Raw genomic sequence first — 14,503 nt, 5'->3', positions numbered from 1 at the left:
TAGTCTTTGTTTGTGGCAGCAGGATAAGTATTCAGCCACAACACATTCAAACAGAAAATGCCACCATTCCAGGTCTCAGAGGGCCTCATCATCTTGCCTTCGTTGACCACATGAGCTGTTTTTCCAGGAATGCAATACGTTAAAATTCATCCTACTGTTCTGGGTTTGGCAAGTCTGCCAATACAGCTTCCTATAACCAAGCTCTCTGTCTCATCTCTGTGACTTAGAAATAAATTTACTTTTTAATTAGGGAAGCTTCTACCAAGCTGCAGACAGATACCAAGCACCCAGCATGGTGAAAAGAACTTAGTAGCTGTAGCAGCATTCTCCTGTCACTCCTGAAACACCTGATCCCAGTGTGGGGGTGTGAGGAGGGAGAGGAGGAGGGAGCTCACGGGCTTAGAACACTCTGCTGAAAACCCGAGGCCCAGAGTTCTAGTTCCAGCCCACATGCCCAAGCTACCACTCCAGAGGAAAAGCCACACTGACAGAGCCACAAATCAGACTTTCTGAGTGACGGAACAGGAAAGTCCCAGAACCTTCTGCCATCTAGTTTCTCCTGTCCGCTATACCCTTCTCAGATGACATACGAAATCAGGAGGGAACAAGATCTGACCCACAGTAGCATCTTTTAAAAAAAAAGAGTGCAAGCTGCTTTGCTCTGCTTTTCTGCCTTGACGCACGGCACTCCACAGTCCAGCAGGGTCCTGGCCTTACCTTGTCATAGTAGTACCGCAGGGCTCTGCTCAGCTTGTCATAGTTCATGTTCGTCTTGTTCTTGCGAAGTCCCCACAGCTTGGCCACCTCCTCCGCCTTGAGGAGCTTGAACTCACCATCATTCGATGTCCAACAGATCAAATGTTCATGCTTCTGATCAAGCAGCAACTGCAAGAGGAACTGCCACAGCGTGATTGCACTCTCCATACCTGTGGGGAGAGGACCCAGGTCAGAGGCTGAAGCCTGGGGGGGATGGGAAGGTGAGGGGCTCTGTGAAGCACAGGGGTCACAGGTTGGGCTGGAAAGCTGCCCCTGAATCTCCATCTCCCATCTGCAGCTGGCCTCAGGAACAGTAGCTTCCAACCCCCAACCTAATAGGCTACGCTGTGACCGGGGAGCTTTGGGGGATGCGATCATGTAAGCAGCTCCCATTCAGCCATCCGGACTTCCGGAAGTCTGGAACCTGGAATTCACTAGCCACACCCCTGCCAGCAAGGGACAATGTGGCACTAGGAACCAGATGAAAATATAGTTGATGAAATGGCCACATGCTTGCCTCCCCAGTGCAGGCTCGAGCCCACTCAGCTTATCCTATGGTCATCCTTGTGGTCTATCTCCAGTCCATCTTTGTTGAAGTGCTGATCTTGGTGCTAAGTGCGTCTCTGCAGAGTTGTGGGGTAATGAGCCTATCGTACCTCCATTGGTGCGCCAGGCTCGGGGTACACCCTTCCTGCTATGAATTACTTCTCAGCCAGCACAATGCCCACAGCAGGTGCCCGGGAAGTATATAGTACTGGAACTAAGTAATCGGTCATTGATAAGAGGACTTGCCCTGGTGCTGTTCATACAGATGTCTCGACTGTAGACTGTGCTGTTCCTAAGCACATTGGAGCCAGGCAAATTCCTCCTCAACCACTCTGACTCAGCTCCAGCGGGAGCTGCTTGCACTTCTCAACCTGGGTTGTTTCAGGATCTCCTCAAGAAGAAGCACTGACCATGAAACAATAGCAATGGTTACCCAGTTGTTACTGCACCACTTATTTAGTTAACAAGTAAGTGGCTGGAAAACTCTCCTGCAGGCCGGCTGTCCTGACAGGCCACCTCATGTGCCCTCCACTGTGATGGGAGTAAGTGGAAATGAGGGCTGGGGCTGGGCTGGGAAGCGGAGGGGAGACTGAGGGTGGACACCTGGCTTCTTGGCCTGGACAGACACACCAAAGCCATGCCAGGAGAGACCATGACCTGACAGAAGTAGGAGCCATCCTACCACAGCAAAGACACTGTGCCACTGTGTCCTCAGAGCAGCTGAGGTGACAGCAGGGAAGGAGAGGAGGGAGCAGGGGGGAGGGGGGGGCAGCCCCAAGAAGCCCAGAGGTCAGACCAAGGTCAAAATACCGACCTTGAGGATCCATCTGTTTATCATCTGTTTATGTTTATCAGCTCCACAACTTCCCTCATTCATTGCTTTCCCAGGAGCAGCCTTTTGGGAGTGGGATGGGGGCAGGGTATGTGCCTCTGTGGTAGAGCACTTGCCTAGTGTGATCAATGTCCTGGGGTCAATCCCCAGCTTCCACCTTCTGACAGCAATCATCCTCTTCCTTTCTACACAGGGACAGGTACCGAGACTTCCAGTAAGGATTCACTTCCCTGTTTCCTTTGCCATGTTTACTCACAACCCATCTAGTTGTTTGTCAGTAAAACTGTGGGCTTCACAGGTAAGGAACCAACCCATGTGGTTCTCTAAGCAATGTTGATATTCACTGCAACCATCAGTCACTCGATCTGTGAGACAGGAAATCATCCCGTTCCTGGCTCAGAACCCTATCTGTACCCATGAATCTGATTCAGACAACAGCTCAGCAGCTCCAGTTCCACCACCACCTCCACCTCCTCCTCCTCCTCCTCCTCCTCCTCTTCCTCCTCCTCCTCCTCCTCCTCCTCCTCCTCCTCCTCCTCCTCCTCCAAGAGCTGCAAATCTTCCTGGCAGCTAACAGTCGTATCACATTCCCAGTGTCTTCTTGACAGTGAATTCTTATACTATCTTTGGCCCTTTTAGTGGGTACTCAGAACACCCCCACCAAAGGACAGAAAGCTACCAGCAAATCAAAAAGTCAGGAAGGAAAAATTGCTGGGTCCCTAGCTCATATGCGTGGTGGGAATGTGGGCAAGCCTGCCACCCTGCACCCTTAACTGATGGGAGGCAGAATGTTCTGCACAGAATGGGGCAGGAAGCAGAGGCATCTCTCCTGCTCACAGCATTCTGCTCTCTGTGCATTGGAGACTGCATTCCCAGTGCACAACATATGGAAACATGGTAGACTAAATGTTCTTCCTCCTCTGTCCTAGGGACGGTACAGTATGGTACAAGATTTGATCCGTCCTGCCTTCCCAGCCCGCTCATATTTGGGCTTGGCCAGTTGGCTTTTGGCTCCTGGGGAAAGTGATGAGTCCTCTCTGCTGGAGTCAATCAGAACTTGGCACAAAGCTCAGTCAACTTCTACCAATCCATACTCAGCTTTTGCTGAGCTACCTGAGGAAAGCATACCCTATTATACATCAAGGGGATCATATGTTACACAGTAACAAAAGCAGGCTATTATAATACTCCGGATATTTGTTTCTCCTTTCACTGAGGGTGCCAAACATGTTTCCATTCTACAGCTCATAAACATAATGAGTTTTTTAAAGTTTACTCAGAAAAAGATCGGACAGATTCATCAAGCCTTTACCCAAGAGGCCACAAGTGAGCTGAGGGGCAGCCCCGATGTAAGGTCCATGGGCCTAGGGCAAAGATGGAAGTAGAACGTGGATGGAAAAGAGCAGAAAAGAGGCTAGACACTGTAGGCTCACACCTGTATGTACTCTTACCTACTCAGGAGGCTGAGTTCTAAGAATCCTAAATTAATCCAGAGTTCTGGCAGGTAAAGCAGAATGACTCTTTATCACCAATTAACTAAGCAAACAGCTGGAAGTGGAGGTGTTGCTCATGTGGTAGAATGCCAGCCTTGAGAGCAAATGCTAAGGGACAGCCTCCAGGAGTTCAAGACCAAGGACCAACACGGGTGGGGCGGGGGGGGGGGGGACAAACAACAGAGGTGGGCACCCCTTGCTCCAAGGTCTCCCACATTTCTGGAAAAGAATAGGCCAAGAGAGGATAAGAAACCAGGAAGTAGGAATGTCAGAATTGTTCCTAAGTACGATTCCCCAGGACTGGGGCACAGCGGGAGCCCTGGAGAATGATACCATGCTTCTTTGATTTTTTTCAAAGGCCACCGTTTTATTTCAGTTCTGATGAAATTAAGCTTTACAACTTAGCTGTTTTCATGTACAGTCAGTCGTGTGTTATATTCTACCACACCTCTGCCTGCTACATGATCTGCTATCTGGGATGTGGGAAAAGAAAAAAGTTTTAAATTAGAGCCACAGAGCACATGGTGTGTGTGTGTGTGTGTGTGTGTATGTGTGTGTGTGTGTGTGTGTACTAGAGCTTGAACTCCTGGGCTACCATACTGATATAAAATTAAACACAGGCCAAAGATGTTTATTTTACCCAGTAACTACCAAGGGAACCAGACAGCCATAAGGAGAAGAACCGGAATAATAGAGGCATTAGAGATTAGAACTGCTGAAATGAATATGCAAACAAAATAAATCTAAGGAGGAAGGGGACTCAGTGAAACACCATTAGATCAAAGTTTGCCTCTCTGTAGATGAGAACTGCTTTGCCATCCAATCTCTGTAATTAGCTCCCCTAATATCTATAATTAGCTCCCATAAAATCAGCCAGAGGGGTCTTCCCCAGAGTCTAGACAAAGCAGCTGGATTATTTTCTCCACCCTGAAGCCAGAGAGAGGAGGAAAGAACACGAGCTGGAGCCTCAATGATTAGGTTCAGATATAATCCTAGTCCCCTGTTTGTGAGACATTGAGGACCTTTCTGTGTCAGTGTCTTTAGATGTAAACCAGGGTTATTGAGATTGTTTTAGCCAATAGGATTTTCAACTACACCTGTGACAGAGTAACAGCTCATAATTAAATGTTAACTGATATTGTTACTTTGTAAGCACCAGAATGGCCTCCCCATAGACCACAATGTTACACTGTAGCCTCTTACTGGCTCAAAGGCACCATCCAGACCTTAGATATACCTTGGCGCTTTTCATTAGGCAAAGACCTCAACACAGGCACCACACAGGGCAAATTTTCAATGATATGGCATCCATTGGTTGTTTCTAAGGTAATTTGGAATATATTTAACTGTTTCCCTAGACAATTATCAGAATGGAAAACACACAAAAAATGTTAAGTTCTTGCAGATAATACCCTAACCTGCACCCCTAATCTGAGATGCCAACTTAAGCAACACTGTTTAAGATGCTGTGACCTCAGCAGGCGGGTCCCTGGGTGCTGACACAATCCCTGGGCTAGTTCTGTCCCTATACTTTGTGTGTCTGGAGGATAAGAGGAGTCAATGGGCCACACAAAGTGACAGAAGAGGCTGTGAGGCCAATGCTAGTGGCAGAGTCCACTTCTGCTGCTAAACCAGCTGGTCAGAGCCACAGATCCACAGAAAGAAAGGCACATGAAGCCCACCAGGAAAGAGCCTGGCCACAGGCCTGTTGTGGATTCTGATTGTTTTCTGCCTTTATGTTCCAACTTCTTGTTTTTGAATGCAAATAATATGAAACAGTTTTGTATTCCTCTTGTCTTTTTTCTCTCTTGAGAAAAAAAATCCTTAGTTCATTCTTGAATGATGGAATATACAGCCCTCCCCTCTACTACCTGAGAGCTATCAGATCACAGGACACTATCTCTGCTACAGGTAACCCCATCTACCAAACACCTTTTTTCCCCAAGGTGGCTTTCTTCTGGTGGGAAGCCAGTCTACTCTCTGACTGCCACGAGGTGGCGCCAGATGTCCTCATGTGAGCTGGAGGCACAGCTTTCTTATCCTTACTTCAGGCTTTCCTTCTGTTCTTATAAGTGAAAGTAGCCAAGGGGTATCAATGTGTGAGAAGTAATGCACCTACTACCTGACAAGTATAACTGTAACCCCTCTATATATGCAAGTAGCCACCAATGTCATCTTTTTCCCAATCAATCAATGGCAAGCCAGTGCCTAGTTTCATTTTTAAAGTGGCTTGCAGGTAGCAGTTAAGGGAAGAAAATGATCATCTTGGATTTTCATGAGCTTAAATTTGGGGGATGTTTAAGAAATTAGCTGGTTAGGAAGAAGGAGAATCAAAGTCAGAATTGAGAGCCCAATACAAGGAAGGAGAGTTTTATGTAAGGGACATACATACAACTAATAATGCTCTGTGAGCATCTGCCTTTCTTTTTTTAAAATGTTTATTGACAAGGTGATATACAGAGGGGTTACAGTTACATAGGTAAGGCAGTGAGTACATTTCTTATTGAACACTGTTATCCCCTCATTTTTCTCTCATGTTCCCTTCCCCCAGTCTTCCACCCTACCCCCCTCCAATTGTGAAGTTCATTTCCAACACACTGTCTTGCGAGTATCGCTGCTGCACTGTTGTCCTTTGTCTCACAATGAAGATGAATGTGAACTCCAAAAATTCTCCTAAATTCAATTCCTTGGTCCAGAGCAGTATCTAAGGGTTTCAGTTTCATCATCTAAGAGAATGGCAGGACCCCAATCGCACACCCCCCTGCCTCCGCCATCATATAAAACAACAGGGTTGAATTCAGGGAACTGGAAAAATGGTATCTATATTATTTGAAGTCTACAATAAGTCAGCATAGAACAAAGGCATTAAGCAAATAAGGGTAATTTGGTAACTATGTAACCCTATTAATACAGAATTCTTCAGTATTTTTCTGACGTGAAAGTAAGATTATTAATTTCAAAAAGTCTTTCAAGGCTGAGTGTGTGGCCTAGTGGTAGAGTGCTTGGCCTAGTTTGCATGAAGCCCTGGGTTCAATTCCCTGGAACCACACACAGAAAAAGTTGGAAGTGGCGCTGTCACTTAAGTGGCAGAGTGCCAGCCTTGTGTAAAAAGTGTCCAGGACAGTGCTCAGCCTCTGAGTTCAAGCCCCAGGACCAGCACACGCACACACACATGACCAGCACACACACACACACAAAGTGATTGTCCGTCACTGCATGTAAGAAAAACTAAATTAAGTGCAAATGACCAAGTTCATGTTCTTTTCATCGTTAGTGAATGTGTAGCCTCATGTATTTGGCAGGTGTCTGCTGATCATGTTTGAAAAGAACAAAGCAAACAGAAAAAGGGTAATAGGACTGCTACTCCAATTGTCTCTTTAGCGTTTGCAATCGTTTGTTTGTTTTTTTTAATCATGGGGCTTGAACTCAGGGCCTAGCACTGTCCCTGAGCTCTATTTGCTCAAAGCTTTAGCATACTACTATTTTGTGCCACAGCACTATTTCCCATTTTCTGGCGGTTAATTGGAGCTGACGAGTCTCAAAGACTTTCCTGCCAATGCTGGCTTTAAACCATGATCCTCAGATCTCAACCTCCTGACAAATGTGAGCCACCAGCACCCAGCTGCATTTGCAATAATTTTAAGATAACAACACTGATACAGGAAGACATTAGGGACAACCACTCTCACAACTTACCAAATATGAGTTACCTTGTGTCCTTCCTAAATCCTGTGTCATCTGGGTAAGTTTGAGTTTCCCTTAGAAACGCAAATGGAGTGCTACAGTAAATCCAGATGGGAAAGGGTCTTTGGGGACATTCAACTTCCTCCAACATCCGTAAATTCATACTACTTCCCACCCTGCCCCACGCTGGCACAACCCAGCCCTATCTAATGCACATTTTCCAGTGGGCCCACAGCAAGAAGGAAGGGGCTTGTTCTCACTCTGGGCCCCTCTTTGATCTCAACCTGGCAACTTCTCAAAACTTCTTACAGTTCCTGGAATCGAGTTTGTCCTTTTTGGGCCTTGAGAAGCAATGGATACATAACTAGTTATCCTAGAAGCACACATCACCTTCCAGGTACCTCAAAGATGTAAATCAACTCAAATAAGCTGATGCCTGGAGAGGGCCAAGAGCAGAGTCCCATGCTTTCTAATGCACCGTGCATGTTTTAAGTAGACCCTCCTACCCACCTTTTAAAAAACCTTCAACAAACCTTCACAAGCACAGCTATTAATTTAGCCACTATTTCATCAATACCTCAAAGAAAAAAAGTACAAGGTGCTAAGGACTGGACAAAAAGCTGTACCACAAAACTCAATTTCTCTAGATCTCAATTTCTGTCCCCTTCAGGTAGGATTATACTGACTTGATAGGCTCTCCTGAAATGAACTAAAGAACCTGGATATTCAGTTAATTGTCCCTCTCAGGAGAAATGTGGGCGTGTCTGCTTCTGTAGTGACTTCTGATTGGCTGAGCTGCACAGGGCTCTTCCAAATAGCCACACAAGCAGATACATGTACCTTCACCAGATACATATACCTTCTTTTAAATCTCTGATTTGAAAGCAGCAGATGCAATTTTTATTGGGCAGTTAAAGAAACATAGGCCTGCTAGATCAAAGCAGAGAGTGGCCGCCCAGCCTTCTCAACAAGGCCACTGGGTTAACCACATCCATTGTCCCCACCATCAACATGCCCTGGGAAACAGATCTGGAAGCAGTGAGCACTGCAGGACCATCCTTTTAGGTATCCAGCTGTGTTATAATAGCAGTGCATGTACTGGAAAGATGAGAAGGACTATAAAAAAAAAATTGCAGGTTCCTACAACCCCAGACAGTTCCTCATTAATCTGACCTGCCCCACACTGCCAGCGCCTCCAGTGCAAATACAAGCTCTGATGACCATGCTTTTCTTTTACGTTCAAGAATTGTTTCTTTCCAGATGTATATTTTTTGGTGTATGGGTGGAGGTATGAGTGTGTGTGCATGGATGCACCAGTATTGGAATTGGAACTCAGGGCCGGAACACTGTTTTTGTTTGTTTGTTTTTTTCACTCAAGACTGATGCTCTACCACTTGAGTCAAAGCTCCACTTCCAGCATTGGGTAGTCTGTTGATAACAATCTCACAGACTTTTCTGCTCAGGCTGGCTCTGAACTGAGATCCTCGGATCTCGGCCTCCTAAGTATCTAGGATTACAGGCGTGATTATGGTGGTTAGCATCAGGCTAGAATACTCACTTTCTTTGCAGCTGTTTCTACTGTCCATGTTGTTTGCATGAACCTAAGGTCTGACTTGCAGCACGTCCCCCTCTAGAAGGTTCTTTTATTTGGTCATACTCAGCTTCCTCTTCTTCTGCAGGTTGCAGGCAGGAAACTGGAAAATGGGCCACAGGAAGCCTGGCCTCCTACATCTGTCCCACTTTGTAACTGCAGCTCTGGTTTCATTTGATCTCGTGTGTGAGCTCTGTTTTAACCCCCAACAAGACAAAGACTACTCTAAAACAACACCCATGTGCTGAAGAAAACTCAGTGAGAATGTTTTGCCTCTGTAAGACAATTAACCCTATGAATTCATCCGAGGAAAATAACTACTAGGTATATTCTTTGAAAAATAGCCTCTTGGATCAGAAGAAAAAGGATTCATTCAATATGACAGAACTACAATAAGTCTCCAGTGACAATTCTGAGTGACTTCATAAGACAGGACACAGAAAGTTATTCTACAGAATGTAATTACTAATAGTCCCTGGCTGCCTGATGAATTTTTGATGTGCTAGACTTTGAAAAATAATGTATGAACATGAATTCTAATCATGTCTCATGATAACCAATCTCATTATGTTACTATTCCAAATGGTGTTTCCCAACAAACAGCACCACAATTAGGTTAAACTATGAAATTATTGTTTTTATGGGTAAAACTATTAAATATCAACAATCTCAATCATAGACATAAAATCACAGCCCCAGAGCAGGATTTTCCTCTATTTGTCTATGGAGCAATGGAGACTTTCAAGAATCTAAAACTCTCCAGGGAGTTTTTGTTGTTGTTGTTGTTGTTGTTGTTTGCCAGTCCTGGCCTTGAGCTCAGGGTCTGAGCACTGTCCTTGAGTTTTCTCAAGGCTAGAACTCTACCACTTGAGCCTCAGCACCACTTCTGGCTTTTTCTAGATATGTGGTACCAAGGAATTGAACCTGGGTCTTCGTGCATGCTAAGCAAGCACTTTAACCACCAGGCCAAACTCCTGGCCCCAAAGTATTTTTTTTGTTTTGTTTTGCTTTGTTTTTGTTTTGCCAGTCATGGGGCCTGAACTCAGGACCTGAGCACTGTCCTTGGGCTTTCTCAAGGCTAGAGCCTTACCACTTGAGTCACAGCACCACTTCCAGCTTTTTTCTATGTATGTGGTACTGAGGAATCGAACCCAGTTCTTCGTGCATGCTAGGCAAGCACTCTCACCACTAGGCCAAATTCCTAGGCCCTCTCCAGGGAGTTTTGAGACAGGGTCTTACTATATAATCCTGCCAGGTCTGGAACTCACTATGTAACTCCTCAAACTCATGATCTTCCTGCCTCAGTCTCCTGGGTGCTGGGATTACAAGGTGTGTATCACTACATCCAGCTGCATTTGTAGAACTCAAAAGCTTATTTATAAATTCCAAATCAAGAGCCCTGTTCAATGGAAATATTAGTACACCCTCCACTACCACCAGCAAGCCTGATTCCCAGGAATTCTCAAGAACAGAGCTACAATCACAAATGCCACTTTTGTAGAGCTTTTCTTCTCTTTAGTGCAAATATAACAAGCATTGTGCTAGGTGTTTTATATAGACTGTGCAAATATCATGCTGTCAGTAACTATGTCCATCAGGAAGCCAGGACTTAAGAATGAAATCCAATGTTCACAGCCACAGGAACGGTAACGGTAAGGGCAAACAGGCACTCATAGCTAAGAGTGTCTGGTCTCCATATGTGCATTTCTATGTGTGCACACGTGTTTTGTGCCAGTGCTGGGGCTTGAACTCAGGTCTTGGGTACTATCCCTGAGCTTTTTCACTCAAGGCTGGCAATCTACCACTTGGACTAGAGCTTCACTTCAGCTTTTCCCCAAGTTAGTTGGGGATAAGAGTCTCGTGGACTTTCCTGCCCTGGCTGGTTTTGAATTCTAATCCTCAGATCTCAGCCTCTTTAGTGGCTACAGAATAACAGTCATAGGCCCCCACTGCATGGCTAAGTCCACATTTGTAATCACCACACACAATGTCTAGCAGAGGCTTTGTGTCTCTATGCACACTTCCAGGCTCTGAGAGGACATACTCAATGCTCTGAACTCTGCCAGACTACAGCAATGAGCCACCAAGCTAGGCCCTGAGCTTTCATTTTAAAAGTTCCCTAATGCCCCAGTGGGAATTTTCTTCCCTTGATACTTTAAACACAATCCTGTGTGTTCAAGGAAAAGCTTTAAGTCAGGATATGCAAATTCTCAAGCCTTTGAATTTGTGTGATCTGACAGGAATGTCAACTTCTCTTTTGCAATCTCCTCTCTCCTGTAGCTGGGAAGGCAGCCTTAACAATCTCTGTTCAGAAGTGGTAGCAAAACAGAAGGATTTTTTTTAAGTGCTTTGAAAGTTGGTGTTGGTGTGCATGTGTGTGTGTGTGTGTGTGTGTGAGAGAGAGAGAGAGAGAGAGAGAGAGAGAGAGAGAGAGAGAGAGAGAGAGAGAGAGAGATCGGGGGCTGGGGACGTAGTTGTATGGTAGAGTGCTTGCCTAGCATGCTCCAGACATTAAGCTTGACTGCTAATATGAATCCTTTTGATCAATACTTTCTGAACATGATCTTGGAAATTAAATAGCTTACTGTCCAGGTTCACAAGAAGCTGGAATGTAGATATTTTTCTTACATCTGCTGATATATTGTCTTATCATTAGAAAGGGTAAAACAAAAATCAAAACAAAATCAATTTTACATAGCCCCTGCATGAGAAGAAAACCATCACCTTCCAGAGAAACCTGACAGCTTCAGCACATTAAAGAAGCCAGTTAAAGTCGCCAGATATACCCCATGTAGTGCAAACACTTTTGCACGATAGTAAATGACGGTGGTTTTTCCACATCCAGAAACTGAGACATTTCCTGCCAGAGCATCCTCCAAACCCCTCTATTGTGTTGAAACTGTAAAATCTTTCTAAATCAGGACTTCCTCCTATTATGCTTTAGAGGCGTCTTTCTGGGAAGGGGAGATCTAAGGCGAAAGGTAGGAATTCCTGCAGCACCACCCAGTGGAAATAGCAGAAGAAAAAAAAAAAGGCCAGACAAAACGCTTAATGAAAGAAATGTGTTACCTGTGTGTTCTGCTCACAAGTCACCTTTTACAGGCACATCTGTCCTGTCCCTCTCTTGCACATGTGTGCACACACACAACATACACATGCATGAAGGGGGCAGGGGGGAGGTCAGCAAGGATAGTGCAGGCCTGGGAGCTGTGACACCAGCCTTTCGTCTCAGTAGGTAGGATCCCCAAGGGACTCTGTGGACTGGGAAGTGTGCACAGCTGGGCTTGGCTTCCCAGTCCTGATGCACTGACAGCATTTCCTGGCAGAGAGGTTACCCGACCCACCATCTGTGTGTTTCCCCTTCCCCTAGCTTGTATGCACCTGGCCCAGGCCACTTCCCACATCTGAACAGCAACAGAAGACAATGCGTCTCATCTCCCCCAATGCCCTCCCCTCCAGTATAAAGCTTACTGCTGCCCCCACTGCCCTTCTAAGGCTCCTTGGGGGTCTCCTAGCCTAGTTGTTTGTGCTTGTCTCCACTTACTAACATCACTGAAATATGCATCTTGATCGCTCATGCACACATGATGCACACATGACACGTTTCCCGGAGGGTGCGATGGAGTGATAGGAAGCCCTGACCAGCTCCTGCCAGCCTCCCTCCCAGAGAGCTCTGGTATCCTTGGGACTTTGTCTTTCTCCATTACACTTAATGAAGTATTACTTCTTCAATCACACCAGCAAGGGGACATCACTAAAACACAAAAACCAATCTGTTCTCAACAACAGCTATCCTAGAAAGTTACCCCTTCCCTTCTACTTCCTGAAATTAACCTCCTAAATCAATTCAAAATCTCCTAACAAAACAAAACAAACAAACAACCCACCATGGTACACACATCCAGAAAAAGATACTAGTTAGCTGATCTTTGGGTCAGAATTAAAACTTTTCTTAAAGAACATATTGAAACCTCTGGCCACGGCCAAAGGACAAATAGTCTGAGAACTCTTTCCCTTTATTCCTTCTTTTTCTGAAATTGAACATCGGGAGAAATGTGTCCCCAGTTCCTGGCATTATCAACATTTTGCTGGGTCCTGCTATATTTGGTATTCTCATAAACATGGTTCTGTACTGCAGGCAGGGGGGGATGGAGGGAGAGGCACTGGTGACATTGTGTTTAGATTTCTGAGAGACACAGTACCCCTCACAGAATCAAATACCCAAGCCAGGAACTACACTCTCCCAGCTCTGCCTCTGGGGTCTCTTCAGCTTCATAGCCGTGTGTGTGTGTGTGTGTGTGTGTGTGTGTGCGCGCGCGCGCGCGTGTGTGTGTGTGTGTGTGTGTGTGTGTGTGTTTGCACGTGCGCATGCGCTCATTTGCAAAGTTTTCTTTTTATGGTTTAGGAAATGCAAATTCCAGGCGTGAGCATTTCTACATAAATCTGGTGTGATAATATATTCGCTTTGAAAGAGATCTATAAAAAAAAAAGAACTCAATGTGGAGTCCTCAATATATCATCACCTGTTCACGTGGCGGGCAGCTGCGAGGGCCTCAAGGCATCTAAAGTCATTGAGGTGGGAACTGCCCCTTTCGGCTTTGTCCTCCAAATGCATGCTTCGTTCGCATACACTGTCATCCGTACAGACCACAGTGAGCTACATGGAAACGGACATGGTACAAAATGCCGAAGAGTTTCTTCCAAATGTAACAAGCTTCTAAGGAAGTGCATTGAACACAATGTGAAAAATGTAATAGTCAAGGTAAAAAAGCAAGCAAGCAACCTCTCAATTTTCAACCCAATGCCTATTTAAAACCATGTCTGACTTGTAGACAAACAGTAAGTAGAACACGGTAAAAATATCTTGCGTTCTTGCTGGAGTCTGTTATTTCTAAGAAAACTTGCCACATGCATAGTGAGTGATTTCCACACTAAGCTATCTGTCTCTGGTGCTATCTGTCTATTCTTTCAACTAATCACCTAAATGCATATTTTTTAGGGATGTGTGTGGTGGGGCTTGAACTCAGAGCCCGGGCACCGATCTTGAGCTTTTTCACTCAATGCAGGCACTCTGCCACATAAGCCAAAGCTCCACATCTGGCTTATTGCTGGTTAACTGGAGATACAGAATTCATGGACTTTTCCACCTAGGCTGGCTTTAAATCATGATCCTTAGACCTCAGCCTCTTCAGTAGTTAGGGCTACAAGCATGAGCCACCAGCACCAGGCCTAAATGCATTGAATAAATGCTGGTGGATAACTCATTCACTCATCTCAGATTAATGTTGTTGCACAAAAGCTACCAAAAGCATCTCATGAAGACAGGACAACTGGTGGTACTGCCAGCAAGCTTCTAATCCCAAAGCAGTGCCCCTGCCCATCATTCTCTATGGAATCCACCATCTAGTAACCTGGCAGGGCTCTCTGGAAATGTCAAAGACAGCCTACTACTCTGCTTCTTCTGACAACTCATTATTCTGCAGGAATATAGACTGCCTGAACAAAAATAACAGCCAAATCCAGATTTAAGTGACTGTCATTCCCCTTCCCTTCCGATATTTGAATTATGTGCTGTGATGTATCAACTTCTACAACAAAGTC

General features: G+C 45.4%; 1 protein-coding gene across 1 annotated transcript in view; it reads right to left on the bottom strand.

Moving 5' to 3' along the window:
• Elk3 (ETS transcription factor ELK3) overlaps nucleotides 1–14,503 on the bottom strand; it is a 57,162-nt gene that overhangs the window by 31,952 nt on the left and 10,707 nt on the right. The window contains exon 2 of the mRNA XM_090328440.1: nucleotides 718–926. Coding sequence (XP_090184566.1) covers nucleotides 718–924 — 207 coding nt within the window. The 5' untranslated portion in view covers nucleotides 925–926. The remainder of the gene's footprint in view (nucleotides 1–717; nucleotides 927–14,503) is intronic.

Source organism: Megascapheus bottae, chromosome 2 (genome assembly GCF_031878675.1).
Source record: "Megascapheus bottae isolate mThoBot1 chromosome 2, mThoBot2.hap1, whole genome shotgun sequence".
Lineage (NCBI taxonomy): Eukaryota > Metazoa > Chordata > Mammalia > Rodentia > Geomyidae > Megascapheus > Megascapheus bottae.
Note: the sequence above shows the minus strand (reverse complement) of the source record. Positions and strands in the feature narration are given on the sequence as shown.